General features: G+C 41.4%; 1 protein-coding gene across 8 annotated transcripts in view; it reads right to left on the bottom strand.

Annotated features, from left to right (window-relative positions):
• Nucleotides 1–18250, bottom strand: part of cacna1ea (calcium channel, voltage-dependent, R type, alpha 1E subunit a) — a 108052-nt gene that overhangs the window by 28252 nt on the left and 61550 nt on the right. For all 8 annotated transcript variants that reach the window (XR_004340368.1, XR_004340367.1, XM_032571223.1 and 5 more), the window contains 15 exons: nucleotides 10352–10455; nucleotides 8608–8766; nucleotides 7019–7209; nucleotides 6105–6208; nucleotides 5628–5743; nucleotides 5347–5400; nucleotides 3077–3169; nucleotides 2697–2906; nucleotides 2500–2612; nucleotides 2286–2398; nucleotides 1608–1739; nucleotides 1145–1214; nucleotides 913–1030; nucleotides 433–500; nucleotides 205–296 (listed from right to left, as the gene is read on the bottom strand). Coding sequence is in view for 6 of the 8 variants with exons in the window: in XM_032571223.1 (XP_032427114.1) it covers nucleotides 205–296; nucleotides 433–500; nucleotides 913–1030; nucleotides 1145–1214; nucleotides 1608–1739; nucleotides 2286–2398; nucleotides 2500–2612; nucleotides 2697–2906; nucleotides 3077–3169; nucleotides 5347–5400; nucleotides 5628–5743; nucleotides 6105–6208; nucleotides 7019–7209; nucleotides 8608–8766; nucleotides 10352–10455 (1737 nt within the window). In the remaining 2 variants the exon portion in view is untranslated. The remainder of the gene's footprint in view (nucleotides 1–204; nucleotides 297–432; nucleotides 501–912; nucleotides 1031–1144; nucleotides 1215–1607; nucleotides 1740–2285; nucleotides 2399–2499; nucleotides 2613–2696; nucleotides 2907–3076; nucleotides 3170–5346; nucleotides 5401–5627; nucleotides 5744–6104; nucleotides 6209–7018; nucleotides 7210–8607; nucleotides 8767–10351; nucleotides 10456–18250) is intronic.

Genomic DNA, 18250 nt, shown 5'->3' with positions numbered 1-18250 from the left:
TTATTCATGGACGTTTTGCCTGTTCAGCATAATGTATTTCTTCAGTAATTCAAACAAAACAATTAACAAGCAACATTTTAAAGGTGACAGAAACTCAAAACTAGATAGCTGAGTCCTTGGCACACATTCTCAAGTGAGGGAAAGGAGAAAGAGATAAAAGAGTATGGAGGAGGTCAAGCAGAAAAAGCTGCATACAGAACTTACTCTGAAGACATGAAGGAGGAAAGCGGTCCGACCTCCTTTGCTTTCTGCAGAGCATGCTTCTGGTTGAAAGCTGCCTCTGCTTCTTCTTCATCCTGATCAAAAAATAATAAAGACACCTGAGCAACTCAACCATATGCACATCTAAATAATTGATCAGTATTGAAGAGATGGGGCTGAGGAATGACAGAAAACACATCAGATCAGGCATGTTCTGTTTAGTTGTATTACCTTGGTAAGTTCTTGTGCATTGGCGAGGTTATCCACAGCAATGGCCAAGAAGACATTCAGAAGAGTATCTGGTCACACATATGTTAAGGAGGCTCAATCCATCAGCTACTGCTTATTAAAACAAAACTATAAAAAGAATGTTGAAATTGGGAGGTTGCAGCTGTATTTGCACAGAAACAAAGTTCATCAGAGAGTTGACTCATTGAGAACTGAATGTAAATTCAAGCCACACTTGTCCCAATTTCCACCTTTTTAAATGTAACAAAATTTTTATTCTTTTACTTCACAACTATGCACCAGTTTGTGCACATAAAACCCCAATAAAATACATCAAATGTGTGGATGTAATGTGACAAAATGTGCAGAAGTTGAAAAGGTACAAACGCTTTAGTGAGGCACAGTAATAAATCCTCACGATTAGTGAAAAATTACAAGTAAAGATGGCAACAAAATTGATTGTGAATTGTAAAAAGTGGATACAGTTTCCAAAAAGAGTAAGAACTATAAAATAGATGGAGGACCACATCCCCGACTTCACTCCTCCTTGGGAGCGAATACCGTTATACATGACCTCATTCCAGTCCTCTCCAGTCAGGATCTGCACAAACATGCCCACACAAAACGATAGAACATCTGTACAACCACCCTGAACTCTGATGAGCTCAGCTGCAGATTTACTGTCAGTAGTAATTTGTCACTTTTATTTCCAGACCTGAAACACAGTCATAATGGCTGCAGGAAAGGTGTCAAAGTTTGTTGGTGTGTAGTCTTCAAAGATGAACCTGTAGAAAAGACAAGATATGTCTGGTGCTGTACGTCAGGATACATCGTAATTAGTTCATTTAGAAAGCATTTTCTCTTCTCCCTATGGAGGAAAGTTTATCACAAGAACATGCTTGTCTGTTTCTGCCAGTTTTATGAACATGTCAGCCAGAGAGAAACAACTCAGGGGAAAACAAAGAGCCAAATGTGTGGGCCACAAAGGTCTCTAATCTTCACTCAGTGAGTTGGTGTAGTAAAAACAAAATTTCCAATTTCAATACGTTAACCTTCCTTTGAATCTACGCAACCAAGAATAACTACATCTCTGGCAATTTAACATATTTTCTGATATTTCACAGAAGCATTCCAAATAAGTTGACATTTAAGCTTAGTGAGAGGGACTGTGAAGTTACCTGCCACCAAAAAGCTGCATGCCAAGGAGTGCGAAGACAACAATGAAGAGAAAGAGAAGGAAGATCAGGGAGATGATGGACTTCATGGAGTTCATCAGAGACACAACCAGGTTTCTCAGAGACGCCCAATACCTTGACAGTAACCAAATATCAAATTTCCATTAAAATCTAAAACACAGCATTTCCGATTCAAGCTTTGTGTAGCAGAAAGACATTGAAATTAAATGTACTAACTAAATCTAATCAAAATTGTCACTGCACAACTCTATCTATGGGGAAGAAACTTCTTAAAGCCTTTTTTGTTGTTTACAAGAAGCCTTGATTTTAATTTTAATTCAATTAATTTATTACCACAAGTAATGCATGCATGCAAAAAACATGGCAACACACTTTAGAGGTAAACATATAAAGTCACTGTACAACTTCCTTTTGATTATCATTAATAAAAAAAATGTTAGTATAAATTATGTTAGTTGGAACCGTGAGTGTGCATGATGAGATTTTTTCCCCCTTGGCATGAGTAGAGTCAGTCCTGATGCAAATTTAAACAGCTCTTGATAAACCCCAGAAAACCTCTTCAAAATCTTGCAATTCAAGTTTGGACTGATTTTAATGTCCTTTGACCAGTGTGAAGGAAGCCTATAAATGGGAAAAAAGTAAAAAGAGCTGATGACTAACTTGGTGATTTTGAAGATCCTAAGCAGGCGGAGAGCGCGAAGGACACTGATACCAAATGAAGTTCCTGGTCTGAAGAATCCCCACAGCACCTCAAAGATACTGCCAATGATTACCTACAGTATGCAAAAAATGTGAACAGATTTATAAAAATTAGCATTTTTATTTAAACCACAGCATCTTAACTGTGTGAACTACATATGAAAAAGGCACTAACACTGCAGTCAAAGCAGTTAAATGAGGAATGAAAGTAGAGACGTGGTCCCAAGCTGTACATCTTCAGGAACATCTCTGTCAGGAACAGAGCGAGGAACAGGAACTCTGCATAGTCTTTGAAAACAGAAACACATATTAACTACTTCCAATGTTGCTAATAGACATTTTCCTCACATTGTGTAGTTTTGCTGAACTTACAAAGAAAATTGGACAGCCAGAAGGGCTGGTTGTGGTGCACAATGGCGACACACAGCGTGTTGAGAGCCACAAGGCCGAGCACTGTCCAGTAGAAAGTGTGTGTCTTCACCACGCGGCGAATGGAAATCCGCAGGAGACGCTCTTTACGTCGAAAATAGGCTGTTGGACCTCGCTTTGCACTCCGAACGCTGGCTCTGGCCATGGGCATGCCTTACAGGAGGGACAGTGGGTAGATGCAGAGAAAAGCTGTGGTCTAGCAGCACTTACACAGCATGGTGCTAACAACAGTGACAAATCCATTTTAAACCCCTGCGAAGTTCAAGTCGAATGGAGTTTAACTTCCAGTTAAAGTGCAAATATTTCAGATTATATAGACTCACCCACAGAAGAGATATCTCCATAATGTTCCTCCCCTGACTGGCCCTGATGCACATCCATCCCTCTCCTCTTTATGGTGGTTGCTCGCTTCAGCACTAAAGATATAAAAGGGTCCAGTGGCAGGTTGTTCAACATTTAAACCAACATATTGTAGGTGAAACAACAAGCTTAAAGGTTAAATCATTTTGAGCTCTTGGTTGTGAGGAATATTTGTTCAATTTATTTTTTAAATCCATTGCAACAAAACTGTCTTTTGTTAGCCCACCTTCATGTGTAAAACATGTAACAATCTCTGAACAAGGCAAGAAATCAGATTACTGAACAACAAAGCAAATAAAATGGCCCAGAGCCCCACATGCTAATGGGAATATGTAGCTCATTAATGTTGCTGCTAAATGAGACAAAAATGATCATCTAATTTTAAAGCAATGGGCTAATCACCTTCCTTTCAGCGAAATCCTAAAATATCTGTCAGGAGGAAAGCAGTGGTTCCAGATAACTTAACTGTGTATGCCTTTTCTTTTTTTAGTCAGTGTTTACATAGTGGCAAGCCAAGCAGGACACAAACGCTAAAGCTTCTTACTGACAAATGTGTATACGATTACCTCTCATCTTATCAAATCGCGACTAACACCTTCCTGCTACCTCTGGATCTACTTGCAGTCAATATTTGCTCGAGGTCTTTCTAATATGCCGCTGATCAAACACAAACATACGCAAAAATCCTGCTGCCGTTTCCCACATAGCGGTGTTTGCTAAGGGCAGGAAGATTCAGGCTTGTCAACACAAACACACATCCAGGCTGCTGCCTTTTCAGACCAGCGGTTGCTAAGGCAACAGCAAAGTGCCACCTTTCTTTATAATCAAAGCTATCAGAGCATCCACATTTATTTCCATCGCCACCGAAGACAGTTTCAATGTGCACAACAGATTTAAACTTCAGTTGTTTTTTATTTTTTTACTTTACAGCGTCGTAGTGACCAGGTTGCATAGATAGAGTTCTTTGTAGCAGTTACAGTGGATTTCTGTGTGGCTGTAGGAAATTGGCTGTGAAGGTTTTGCTGTGCAGAAGATTCTAGTGGTCGACGCCTGACACAACTCCTACTCTGCTCCCGAAGGGCTTTGGGAGATTCCAGTCAGTCAATATCTAATAAATCCCTTCAGGTCCCATAAATAAAAAAAGATTACTGTAGAGTTAAGAGGGTCGGAGAATGAGTTATCTATCTGCTGGTTGATAGATTGAACCAGGGATTTTAACAAAAAAGTAATTATTTACTTTTGCAACAATGTAGAAGTTTAATTAAATAAATTAGTCAGATTGTTTTTTGGAAATATATGCATGGAGCTAAAACTTAAGGGTTTTGCAGGTTTGCCATATGAAAATAAATATTTGTCTGATGAAAAAATAAACAAAAAGCAAAAAAAAAATTGCTAGTGCAGAGCAATAAAAACAGGATTTATGTCACTATCTTTGGAACTGGATGGATGTTGTCCTTGCAAAAGATTGCTAAAAAAGTGGTTATTTAAAGACAAATACTATGTATTATTATTATTATTATTTAGAACACTTCAATTTGTCTATAATAATTAAAAATAAAGTTTCCATCAGGATCAACTATGCCTGTACTGGGAGGCTAAATTTGTATCAATCTTGTATTGAAGTGAAGGGTCACAAATTGGCAATTTAAAACATCAGATTATACACATATGTGAAGATTTTTGTAAGACATTCGCAAAGAAGCAAAACCACAACAGAGACCAGTTACAGGATCAGGGAGGATCTTGTAATTTGCTCAATAACATATCTCTTTAAATGGAATAGTTGTTGATGCTTCCTGCTCTGTGAGGCTTTGTGCTTAGACACAATACATTAGGTCCAAAAAGAAATATCATAATAAAGTCATTACTTGACCCACTTTGTCAGATAAATAAATTGAGTGACTCCTCTTAGTTTCATCAAGCTGTTTTCAGAGATGACTGAAAGTATGGATGGTTGATGCAAACGGAACGACAAGACATCATTTATGATCAAATTATTCACTCTAGCTGCAAATATCACTTGATTTTTCAATCTGCACAACAGAAAGGAATCACCTAACCTCTACCCCTAAATCTTAAGCTATACAGTTTGATTACCAAGAATGTAAACCAGCCTATGATTAACAACTGATGCATGAGCAGCTATTTAAATTAAATCTTGTGGGGAATAACTAAATCTTAAGATTTATTGTGCGCAGCAAAACTGAATAAAAAAACATCCCTGCTAACTCACCATCAAGTGCAGAAGGTCCTGGATTTCTGTTCTCCTCTGCAAGCATAACTTCCTCTGGAAAGAAAATAAAATATTGAATCAGAAATGAGAATCTTGACTCTGATGACAGAGACAGCCTCACATCATTTCTAACCACATCTCCAACTCGGATACAGCAAAACAAAAAAAGTCGACATGCTGCATAAAATAGTCTACAGAGGACAGGATTAATCATAAAAAAATATTTATTAATGGTCCCATCGTTGTTGAAGAAGCATTTCCATAACTTGGACTAGACCCACCAGCTCGGTCAATCCAAGCGCGGTATCCGTTCAGCTCTCTTTCAATCTGCTGCTGGCGTCTCAGCTTCATAAAAGCTCTACGATTTTCCACTCTCTCCCTCTCTTTGGCAAATTCTCTGAAATAACCAAAACAATAATTGTTGAGGGTAAGAAACCTTTGCAGCCTTGAAACAAATAAACCCACTGTTGTTGTATTGTTCTGTTCAATAAGCCCCTCTTACTGCTCAACCAAATGCAGGACAGGAAGAAAGTTAAAGGAGGCGATAAAAGCAAAAGGATTGTTTATCGCTCTTTAAATTTTTCTTTAAAGATTTCATGTTTTTAAGATGTTAAAGTTGTTCTATTTTCTCCAAACTGGGTGGCTCTGTCTTGCAGTCTGACTTCTGGCTACTGATTAAGGAATAAACACAACCGAAGTCATAGAAGTGAAGGCACTCAGTTAATTTCTTTGATTTCTTGGTGTGAAGTAGGATCTACCCAGAGAGGACTCCTAGCACCAGGTTCAGGACGAAGAAGGAGCCGATGATGATGAGAGGGATGAAGTAAAGCCAGTTCCAGGTGGGACCCAAAGCATCATTGGTCTGAAATATCAAAATAAGATCAAAACTCCATCAAGTACAAAACAATCCCAACGGTACGTAGTTAGTAGCTATTGAACAGTCATTTTAAGTGAGGGCAGGGAAATGTTTCTTTCCTTAGTCTCTGCATGCAAAAACTGAAAACAAATAGGTTTCTGCTCAACCTTTCCTCTTTGTCTTTTTAACCTATTTTGATATGAAAATGCGTAAAATAATAAATGTCCCAAGCTGTCACCTTACATATTATAGATAAATTAAATGTAAAAGTATATTTAAAATTGCAGTTCTCAGAAAAAAAGTGTGAGCTACTAAGGTTTAGTTAAGCAACTTCCTAAAATTCTCCACATTTTAGGACATTTTTAAAACAAAGGCAAATTCTCTTCACAGCTTTCAGAGTCTCATGGTAAATTTACAACCTTCTTGCCTTTCTCTGAAGAGAACACACACTCCACTGCAGATATACAAACTACTAGAGCTAGTAATTTTGCATATCTCTGTATATTTATAAATATTCAAATACGGAAGGAGGTGAGTGCCGAGCCAGTACAAAGCAATGAAAATCAAGGAAACCTTTTTATTTAGTTAATTTGCAAGCAGTTCTTTTTTCATTCTGAAATAAAACATAAAATATATTAGCATCAGATTATTAGAGACTGATAAAAATGCAGGGTTCAGATAATCATTCAGTACCTATTCATGCGGTAAAGCCTTTACTTCCCTGTGAATCGGATTTCATGGATCCACCTTGTAAGAATCCTCAAAGAATTTGAAGCTAGAAAAATAGTATCATGAGAGGCAGACATGTGACCTTACATTGTAGAGCACAGTGGTCCATCCCTCCATGGTGATGCATTGGAAGACAGTGAGGACTGCAAACAGGATGTTGTCAAACTGGGTGATGCCGTCATTAGGTCCAATCCAGGTCTCTGAGCAGGCGTACTTGGCTGGACATTGACGCACGCCACACGGGAAGATGTACTCAGAAGAGTCCACTGTCTCATTTTCTGAACAGAAAGGACAAAGTCAGATGCTGAAGAGTTATCTTTTTGTCCCGTAAATGATGCCCTGCAGTAAACTGACAACTTTTACAAAGAAAATAAAAGTGTTTCACATCTCACGGCCTTTAAACCGCAGCACGTTATATGAAAAAGGCTTTACATTATAAGCACGGATAACCAGTGTCTGTCAATTCAGTGACAGAAAATATTCACTTCAGTCTATTTTTTTTCTGTAGCTGTCCATTCAGCTCAAGTGAAATTGGGGGCAGCTTGGAGGTTAATAACAGCTATGAACTGAACAATAACTCATTGTGCTGCACTGCGTTGTTCGTTTTGTTTATAAAGGCCATTTTGGCTCGGTGGAGTCTCCAGGTGCAGCCTTACACGCTATGTGTCCTTCTGCTTTTCTGGATATGACATCACAGTAGAGAAGCTGCCTATTGAGTTGCTCAAACCTGCACAGCCAGAGATACTTGAATAATAACACAAAAAACAGCTACAGACGGAGCTCAGGTCTTCTTTTAAGATCTGAGACTAGGCTTGAAGATAGAAAAAGTTCAGCTCTTTCATCTCTTTATATGCATGCATAATACAAAACTTTAAATTTCCTTCAACATATTAATTTGTTTCATCATAACAACAAGACGGTGTCATACACTTGTCTGTATCTGAGAAAACCAGATACAACTTATTGACACAAACATCTCCTACCTAAAGATGGTGCCTACCATCTTTGAAGCCAGGCACATGCAGAGGGGGGTGCGAAGGAGGCTTGAGCCCCTGCCCCTTTTATCCTTGATGCCCCCAGTGCCCTTTTTGAGTTTTTTTTTTCAAAAAAATTTTTTAAATTATTTTTTAAATTCTTTTTATCTGTATATCAGAAGGCCTGCGTGTGCCCCTCAGCAATAATATTTAGCTAAATATAATAATTTAGCAAAAATAAACTAGTCTGGCTTTGAGCCTATAAATCAGTCTGGAGCCAAGTTGTTGTTAAATATATATTATTAGGGTTTAATTAGTAAAATGGCAGCAAATTTGCTTATTTCATAACTTCATAACCAGCAACCTTCTCTCCAATGGTCTGTTTAACAGCTACAGTCTCAGATCAACTCAGCCCTCCAGGACTGTCATCAACAAAAACAGCAACTTTATACCTGTTGGGGAAAATATACATTTGCTTTGCATTGTCCCCGCATGATGGCAATGACATAGTAGGATCCAATTAGATTCTTGATTAATATGGGTTGTTGCTATGTTGTTGTAAGGTCTTGTTCAATGTGCCCTTTTTTAACTTTGAGCCGCTGTCCCTCCAAAGGTCTCTGCACCGCCCTGTTTGAAGCATAGTGGAGAATGCACACACCATATCTGTTCAATATCAAATAAACCAGCATGTGTCCAGAGTACCCAGTATTCCTGGCTGTGGTGTGCAAGTCTTGTGCAGTTTTCCGCTGTAAAACTCCAGGCCGATGATTGCGAACATGAGGATGGCAAAGAACAGCAACAGACCGATCTGCAGAAGAGGTACCATGGCCTTCATTATGGACTTCAGGACAATCTGCAGACCTGGAGATAAAAGTGAACATTAACCGGTTGAGTAAAGGTTGCAACCTATGAGCAGCTGTAGAAACAAAAGATCTGATGGAAAATCTTTGGTTTGCTCTTAGAGGAGAATGTTAATTTGAAATGTAGATTTGAAAATAAAAAATAATATTTTACGATTGTATGAATTTTTTTGTACACGGGTAGTTATTTTATTAATAAAAATTCAAGAAACAGAAGATAAGTGCACTTTACAAACAGACAAAATACAGTGAACAAAGTTCAAATGTAAAAAAACCCAAAGAACTATTATTGCATTTACATAAGCATGCTTAGCAAGAATATCCATAAATATGTTGTCACGTTACAAAAACTTCAACGAATCTCATTGGGATTTTATGTTATGTAGACCAACAAAATGTGGTTCATCATGGTGATGTGCAAAGCTGACATTTTTCAATATTTAACTTCAATAAAAATCTTAAGTTGATTTGCTTGACCAGTATTCTGATATCCCTAAATGAGATGAAGTGCAAGCAGCTGGCTTAAATTACATCTGTGTGTAACTTATCAAAACAGCAGAGCAAACCAAACAGGTCAGGAACAAAGTTGTGGAAAAGTTTAAAATATTATTAAGTTATAAAACAAAATCTCCAGTTTTGAACATCTGTTCAAACCATCATCTAAAACTGGAAATCATTTCCGAAAACTGAAAAACTGCCAAGACATTTTGTTCACTTAACCTGACATAATGGACAGGGAGATCTGGCCAATACACAAAACCCTGTACACCACCTGAAATATACCACAGTGAAACATGGTGGTGGCAGCGGCATGTTGTGGGGATGCAGGAATACTTCAGAAGAAACCAGTCAGTAGTTTACCTTCCAACAGAATGACAATAAACATGCAGACAGAGTTACAATAGACCTCTGTCTGCATAGTTTAGATCAAAGCACATTCATTTATGGATGGCCTAGTCAAATCAATTGATAATCTGTAGCAAAAAGAACAGTCGCTGTTCCCAGATTCTCTTCATCCAATCCGACTGAGCTTGAGGGATTTGCAAAAACAGATGGGCAAAAATGATGATGTGGACTAATAGTCGCCACAAAGTATTGACTCAGACAAGTGCAACAATTTTCTGATTTTTATTCATAAAGAATCTTTAAAACCACAAATTGCTTTTCCTCCATTTCTTAATCATGTACTGCACTGTGTTGGTATTTCATATAAAAATCTATTGAAGAACAAATAAAATGTGAGGTTGTAACAAAACAAAATATGGAAATGTTGAAAGGAAATATGCATGTTAACGAAACTATCTGTCAATTTGTAAAAGCTTCAAATTTGGTAAAGGGTAAATTTCCCATAATTTATGTTTTTAGTTTATGTATACAGGTATGAAAATGTGACTTAAATATGTCTAAAGAAAACTGACACAACAAAAACTGGAACAAAACAACTTTCAAACCCTGATAAAAATAGGTGCATGAGGATATATTTTTTAGTCTACAATTACTTTTTTGTTAGAAAAGTTTATGTATTCAACACAATAAATTAAAAAGGAAAAATATTGAACAAATACTGAAAAATATATGACACTCACTTGGTATGCCTGAGACCAGTTTGAGGGGTCGCAGTACTCTCACAGCCCTCAGCGTCCTCAGATCCACTGAGATGTTCATATGAGCCCCTGCTGCAGCCAGGATCCTAAAGAAACACACACACACACACACAAACAGAAGACAGACACACAACAGGATTGACACATGAATACCACAATTTTTATGCTTTATAAGCTGTGTGGAGCTACAGACACACACGTAAACACCCATATTGTTGGAGGACGGCTGCAGTGCTTAGATATCGGAGGAGATGATGTAAGGTTCTGCAGCAAAGCCAAGACCACAGAAAACAAGTGTTTTTTGTTTTTGGGGGGGGAAGTGAAGGGAGGAGGGGACTTTTGCCTGTGTTCTTGTGTGTGGGAGGATGGCGGTGACAACTGCTGTTTAGGAGGAGAACAAAGAATAGCTCCATCATGGGTGGGCAGGATACCCCTAAGCTGGAGAGGCATCATGTTTCTGGACAAACACATCACACAAATATAGGATTTTTTTTAACTGCCATGCAGATAAAAAAAAACAAAAGTCCATTCAAAGTTATATTTTTGCTTTGTTGATCTTGTGTTGTCTGTCCTGCTCTTCAGATGCACCTCTGTGGCCTTTAGCTCTCAGAGTGATGGCTAAAGAAAACATTGTCTGGTGATCTGAGCCCCTGCTCCCTCATTAGTCTGCCCTCCTGTCTCTGTTTTCGCCAAATTCTCTGATGTTGCCTTCTATCCCTTAACCTCCCTCTGGTTATCTCTCCCTTCCTTCACTTTTTTGTCAAACCCCTTTCCAATTATACCTTCTCTGTGACTTTTTTCCCTACTGCTTTTCCCATTTTGCACTTGAGCTTGCATGCAGACTGAAAAACAAAGATAAATGGAGAAAGATAGTTATGAAATCAAGTAGAAGGGCATTGAAGCCAAGGAATCTCCAAACTGAGCCTCTTAAAAACCTAAGACTTTAGCAAAGCTTGCATTTAAAATTAGAAGTGGTGTTTTCCTGAATAATGCTGGTCAATGATTTGAATCTTACAATTAAATTAGGGATCACAGGTATCATAATCTCTGTAAAATATATTGCATATTTATCACTATTTCAGTATCACTGTAAATAATATCAATCTTGCACAAAAAAACAACAACAAAAAAACCCTGTCAGGACTGCAATAACAATATGCTAAGTAAGAATGTTAATATTTGATTATCACAAGTCAAAGCACTATCTCGACATGTGGTATTGGATATGGTGTGTTTTCCTAATATCATTTAATACAAATCAGTTCGCTGACTAACCGAAAGCGCTAAAATGCCTGTACCACAAACTGTTTGGCATTTTCAGAGAATATTTGTCATGTTTTCCATGAGAACAATATAGAAACTCAGCTATACTGCTAGATCCAGAAATGCATTTTAATTACATGTGGGACTGGATAAAGGGAAATAAACAAGCATAATAATGGCATGAAGTAGGAAAATCCAGTAAGCAGACATTTTCTTACTTTTCCGGCCAAATTTTGTTTAGGAAATTAACTGTTTCAGATTCCACTTGCTGAGTTTGAACTTGGCATTACATGCCATTCTCAAAACTGAAAAAGTGGCTTGTTTTTGTCCTGTATAGGAGTTTGCCGTCAAAGGTCAAATGTTAGTTCAATAGTTATAGAAGAGCAATATTAAGCCACTGATGCAGATAAGCGGATGTTACCTGAGTAAATACACAATCATAATAGTTCATTTGTCCTATTTGCAATCACCACAGTATCCAAGCTACATTGTAAACAGTCTGGTAATTGAAGATAACTGATCAGTAGATTGTACAAAATGATTATTATCCAGGATTTATGTACACAACAGTGCTTAAGTGCCCTCTTTATGCACACTAATTTTCCCTACAGAGATTTCACATTTAATCATATAACAAAGCACCACAAAACCAATTACATTTCTAGGATATAGCAGTGAGAATTAGTCTCATCTTTAGTTCTAGCAGAATAAGAACGTCATCTGTTTTAATTAGAAGAATAAAAAGGGAAGGAGAAAAGAACGAAAGAAGATGAGAAAAAGATTAAAATAGCTCATCGTTGTCGATGCACATGCAGAAATAGAAACATCTTCATGAGGATCACACCTGCGGTCTCTCTCTTCCTCAGGTGTGATCGTCACATCAAATTGTTCAGCTTTTGTCTTTGTTTATTTTACTCAAAGAGTTTGTTCTGCTGCCACGTGAAAACTCTGGCATTTAATTTTTCACTTGTTTTACTTGGTTTTATTTAAACAACACCACAACATTATCACTGTATTTCCACTGAATTACACACAGGTTGACTCTGTTCACATAACAGACCACTTCAAAAAAACAACTGCAATGGATTATTTAGAGGGTCATCAAATCATTTCTGCAGGGTATACTATTTGAATTTTTATTTGGAAACAATAAAAACACAAATTACTTCCTTCCACTTCACAAATAATCCTACTTTGCGTTACTCCAGCATGTAATACATTAAGGTAAGTGGTTGCATTGTATCAAAGTGTCAAAAAGTGAAATATATATATACATATATATACTGTATATATATATATATACAGTATATACATGTATGTATAGAATTAGTAGACGACAATTAGAATAACTTTTCAAAATAAAACAGGAAATTAAACTTAAATGAAACTTAACTAGGCTTTGTGCCTAAAATGAGAATTAAACATCTCAGCAGCATAAACAATCCAATCAAAGCATCAGAACACAGAGGCTAATGGATAAATTATCTCTATTTTTCCCTCTTTAAGTTGCTGCATTGAATTTCTTTGTAAGACTTTAAAAGAGCCTCTGAGAAAATAAAATACAAACTTGATAGATTTGATGAAAAGAATTACATATCATCTCCATGAGGAGTCAAGAATACATAAATACAAGCTGAAACACTCTGTAAAGGGCCGTTCTCGCACTCGTTACTACGGCAAATATGAAACACTCAGCCCGTCTGGACCTTGGCACCTCCTCTCTGTCAGAGACGGGGAAGGTGAAGGTTGGCCACAGAATCTGGCAGATTTTAATCTGCTGGGGGAAGCACGACACATGGCTGATTTGGCACAAGTAATCAGTTTGGACGACCATTTATTGCCTCCCTGTCGTCTTCCCTCTGCCTCATAAAAAGATGTTCATTTATTATTTTACAGTAGCTTTGTTTGGTTAATCAAAATGAAACATCTAATAATATCAAACGCTATTTTGCTCATACTCAACATCCTGTGTCAGGATCTGTGTTTTCTGTGTTCATTTAGAGTTTTTTTGTGTCCTTGAGTCTCTTCGTTGTCCTGTCCTCCCCTTGATTGTTCCCAGGTGTGTCTCGTTCTGTGATTACCCTCCCGTGTATTTAACTCCACCTGTGTTCCTTGTTCCTCGTCGGGTCCTCGTCAATGTTTCGTCTATGTTAGCTTCAGTGTCGTCAGTGTTTCCCTGTGCCTGCTGTCCGTTGTTTTGACTGGTTTCCATCATTAAATCCGCAAATTCATCATACCTGGGTCCGCTGCGTCTGCCTCACCACCAACCCGCACCACACTTCATGACAGAAGGACCCGACCATACCGATCGGTGAGGCGGCTAACATGGACCCAGCATTCAGGAGGTTACCTCCTAAAGGGCAGAGCGGCCCGAGGCGGAGGTCCGGCAGGGAGGACAGGGAGCTGGCTGAAGCCCTCGCCGACCTGCAGCGGGAGCTATTCCGGGGGACAAGACTGGTGTTGGCACCCCCCGGATATGGCCCCCGTCGATACCTCCGTCCGGGAAGCCAGCGACCTGAGCCGCCGGTGGAGCCGGCCCCTCGTCGCTTTCCGGAGCCGCCACCTCCGCTGCCCGCTCGGAGACAGCGACGTGAGCCGCCGGCAGACCCGGTCCCTCGTCGCTTTCCGGAGCCGCCACCTCCACGGTCAGCCCGGAGACAGCGACGTGAGCCGCCGGTGGACCCGGCCCCTCGTCGCCTTCCGGATCCGTCACCTCCGCTGCCATATCGGAGACAGCGACGTGAGCCGCCGGTGCACCCGGCCCCTCGTCGCTTTCCGGAGCCGCCACCTCCGCTGCCCGCTCGGAGACAACGACGTGAGCCGCCGGTGCACCCGGCCCCTCGTCGCTTTCCGGACCCGCAGCCGTTTCCCAGGCTTCGCTCCGGCTCACCTCCGCAGCCGTTTCCAAGGCTTCGCTGCGGCTCGCCCCCGCGGCCGGTTCCAAGGCTTCGCTGCGGCTCGCCCCCGCGGCCGGTTCCAAGGCTTCGCTGCGGCTCGCCTCCGCGGCCGGTTCCAAGGCTTCGCTGCGGCTCGCCTCCGCGGCCGGTTCCAAGGCTTCGCTGCGGCTCGCCTCCGCGGCCGGTTCCAAGGCTTCGCTGCGGCTCGCCTCCGCGGCCGGTTCCAAGGCTTCGCTGCGGCTCGCCTCCGCGGCCGGTTCCAAGGCTTCGCTCCGGCGCACCCGAGGCCGAGTCAGCCGGCGTTCCAGCCGGCGCACCCGAGGCCGAATCAGCCGGCGTTCCAGCCGGCGCACCCGAGGCCGAATCAGCCGGCGTTCCAGCCGGCGTTCCTTCCGAGACCCAGACCCCCAGCGCTCCGACTCAGACTCCCTGTGTTCCTCCAGAGACTCCCTGTGTTCCTACCGAGACTCCCAGTGTTCCTCCTGAGACCCTGACCTCCAGCGTTCCTCCTGAGACCCTGACCTCCAGCGTTCCTCCTGAGACCCTGACCTCCAGCGTTCCTCCTGAGACCCTGACTCCCAGTGTTCCTTCCGAGACCCAGACCCCCAGCGTTCCTTCCGAGACTCCCTGCGTTCCGACTCAGACTCCCTGCGTTCCTTCAGAGACTCCCTGCGTTCCGACCCTGACCTTCTGTGTTCCTCCTGAGACCGAGACCCCCAGTGTTCCTCCTGAGACCGAGACCCCCAGCGTTCCTCCTGAGACCCTGACCCTCTGCGTTCCTTCCGAGACCCCGACTCCCGAGACCCTCTACGTTCCCTCCGAGACACCGACTCCCGAGACCCTCTACGTTCCTTCCGAGACCCCGACGACCAAGACCCCCTGCGTTCCTCATAAGACTCCCAGTGTTCCGACTCAGACTCCCGGCGTTCCCACTGAGACCCCCTGTGCTCCACCAGAGACCCTGCCTCGGGGGGCTCGTCGTCGCCGTCTGTGGGCGGCCCCCGGGACTCATCATCGCCGCCTCCAGCGCCGCGGACGGCCGCTGGACCGCCTCCGTGGTTCCCGCCGCCACAGACGGCCGCCGGACCGCCTCCGTGGTTCCCGCCTCCAGCGCCGCGGACGGCCGCCGGACCGCCTCCGTGGTTCCCGCCTCCAGCGCCGCGGACGGCCGCCGGACCGCCTCCGTGGTTCCCGCCTCCAGCGCCGCGGACGGCCGCCGGACCGCCTCCGTGGTTCCCGCCGCCGCGGACGACCGCCGGACCACCTCCGTGGTTCCTGCCTCCTTTGCCTCCGCCCACCCTGTGGGTAGTTTTTTGTTTGTTTATGGACTCTTGGCCCTTCTTGTGTTTCCGCCCACGATGGTGGGTAGTTTTTTGTTTTTCTGGACTCTGGCCCCCCGTCCAGCGCCCCTCCGCCCACCCTTGTTGTGTTTTTGTTTTTTCTGGACTCTGGCCCCCCATCCGGCGCCCCTCCGCCCACCCTTGTTGTGGTTTTTTTTTTTGGGCGTCTGGTAGCCGCCCTTGAGGGGGGGGTACTGTCAGGATCTGTGTTTTCTGTGTTCATTTAGAGTTTTTTTGTGTCCTTGAGTCTCTTCGTTGTCCTGTCCTCCCCTTGATTGTTCCCAGGTGTGTCTCGTTCTGTGATTACCCTCCCGTGTATTTAACTCCACCTGTGTTCCTTGTTCCTCGTCGGGTCCTCGTCAATGTTTCGTCTATGTTAGCTTCAGTGTCGTCAGTGTTTCCCTGTGCCTGCTGTCCGTTGTTTTGACTGGTTTCCATCATTAAATCCGCAAATTCATCATACCTGGGTCCGCTGCGTCTGCCTCACCACCAACCCGCACCACACTTCATGACATCCTGATGTTACAGTCCAAGCATAAAGGGTACCAAGGATAAATAATAGACAGTGTCATCAGCTAGTAATTCAACATACCAGCAAAATACAATTACATTTTCCTCTTAAAGTGCATTTAAAGAATATAGAGCATTACTGAGCTCTGCTAAAGGAAGGTCAGACAAAAGAATTTGCTGTCAGGCTGAAAAGGCCAGTGAAGACACCACACAGGCATCTAAAATGTCACGCAGCAAGGAGGGATAATGTCACTTAACAGGAACCTAATGAGAACACTATTTCAGGTGAGCATGAAGGCACCAATAGACAAATAAACCAGTCAAATTAGTCTATGATGTTGCTGTAGTTTCTCTTTTATGCATTTTGAGTTTTCCAGAATATTTCAGCGCAACAGATATCAGCTCCTCACCTAAATGAGTAAACATCCTCTTTCAGACATATTTTGCTCAAACAGCTTTTTGCTTTTAAACACTGGAGTCTTGTAAACTCAAACATCTCGTGTTTTAAAACATTTTGTGGAGTTGTTGTTATATTAAGGATGTGTTTATGTCTGTCACTAGCAGGTAAAAATGTCATAATTTATTCCTACTTATCCATGTTATGTCTTGCAGGCATTATTTTTAAGCAAATACAAACAAAATGAAAAAGGAACAATCAAATAGAAAGAGATATTGATCACAATAGTGCAAATATACATATTTTTATTTCACATTTGAGTAACTGACTAATCTAGCTACGAAGTGTTTATTGTGTTAATCAAAGAGGCAACCTATGGGAAGAAATTATCTCTGTCTCTGGTTTTACCGCAAAAGCGGTAAAAGTCTTAACAGTTTGCATGTTTCTAGCTGCTGTTTGAGTGAAAGGGAGAACAGCTGGAAACAAAGCAATCTGCACAAATTTCCTCCCTCTGCAGGACATGTTGTTCAAATGTTGAATACATTTGAACCTACATATATTTTGTGAAATATGCTTTATGAATGCAGTGCACAAAAAGCCACTATGGGGCTACAATAAACAGAGATCGCACCATTTATGAATGGTACGCATAAAAATAATGTAGAATTAGAAACTCTTATCCCTTATTTGAAAGCACAAAATGTGGACGGAGTATAAAGCGCTGATATTTTAGGATAACTGGGGAATAATGAGTATCAAATACCTGGGAATTTTCTTAACGTACGTACAGAAGTATGTGAAAGAGTCAGAGTTGGGATCCACTTCTGAAGGTTGGGCCGACCAACCAGATAGCGTTCACTTTAATTGATCTCATATTCAACATATCCAACAGGTTTTTCACAAGTTAATAAAGTCACTTTTATTCAGAGGGCGCTGTCAAACAGATGATGCCCTGCTTGGAGGTGTCAGCCATGATAAGTGAGTACTGATGATAAACCCTGCTGAGGCGACAGCTTCACACCGCCTGACAAATCTGCTGTGACAGCCGTCAGAGCCCGATACTGACAACGTTGTGACTTATGCTCCATGTCACCGTCCAGCCACACATTTATTAATAGGAGCACACCTGATCAATGGAACAAATTTACCTACTCATCTTACGTTGTTAGCACTGCAAGTATCTCTCGGTAATAAACAACACCATGTTTTGGAAACAAATATGATTTCACTAATAAACAGTAGGAAAAAAAACATCTAAAAACTAAACAGCTTGAAAAAAGTGACTGTACAAATGGTCTGAGTAAATTATGCTTGTTCAAAGTCTTCAGGTAGGTAACAACTAGTCATCAAGCACAATACAAACATCAGACAATATTTGTGCAACAAGCTGAGATTTTTTTTTTTAAACTTTGTTTCTATAGGACTTTTTTTTCTAGAAATCTAACTGGCTTTCAGTGCCTTTTAGAGCAGATAA

The sequence above is a fragment of the Xiphophorus hellerii genome, chromosome 9, assembly GCF_003331165.1.
Source record: "Xiphophorus hellerii strain 12219 chromosome 9, Xiphophorus_hellerii-4.1, whole genome shotgun sequence".
In the NCBI taxonomy this organism is placed as follows: domain Eukaryota; kingdom Metazoa; phylum Chordata; class Actinopteri; order Cyprinodontiformes; family Poeciliidae; genus Xiphophorus; species Xiphophorus hellerii.
This window is presented reverse-complemented; position numbering and strand designations above follow the sequence as displayed.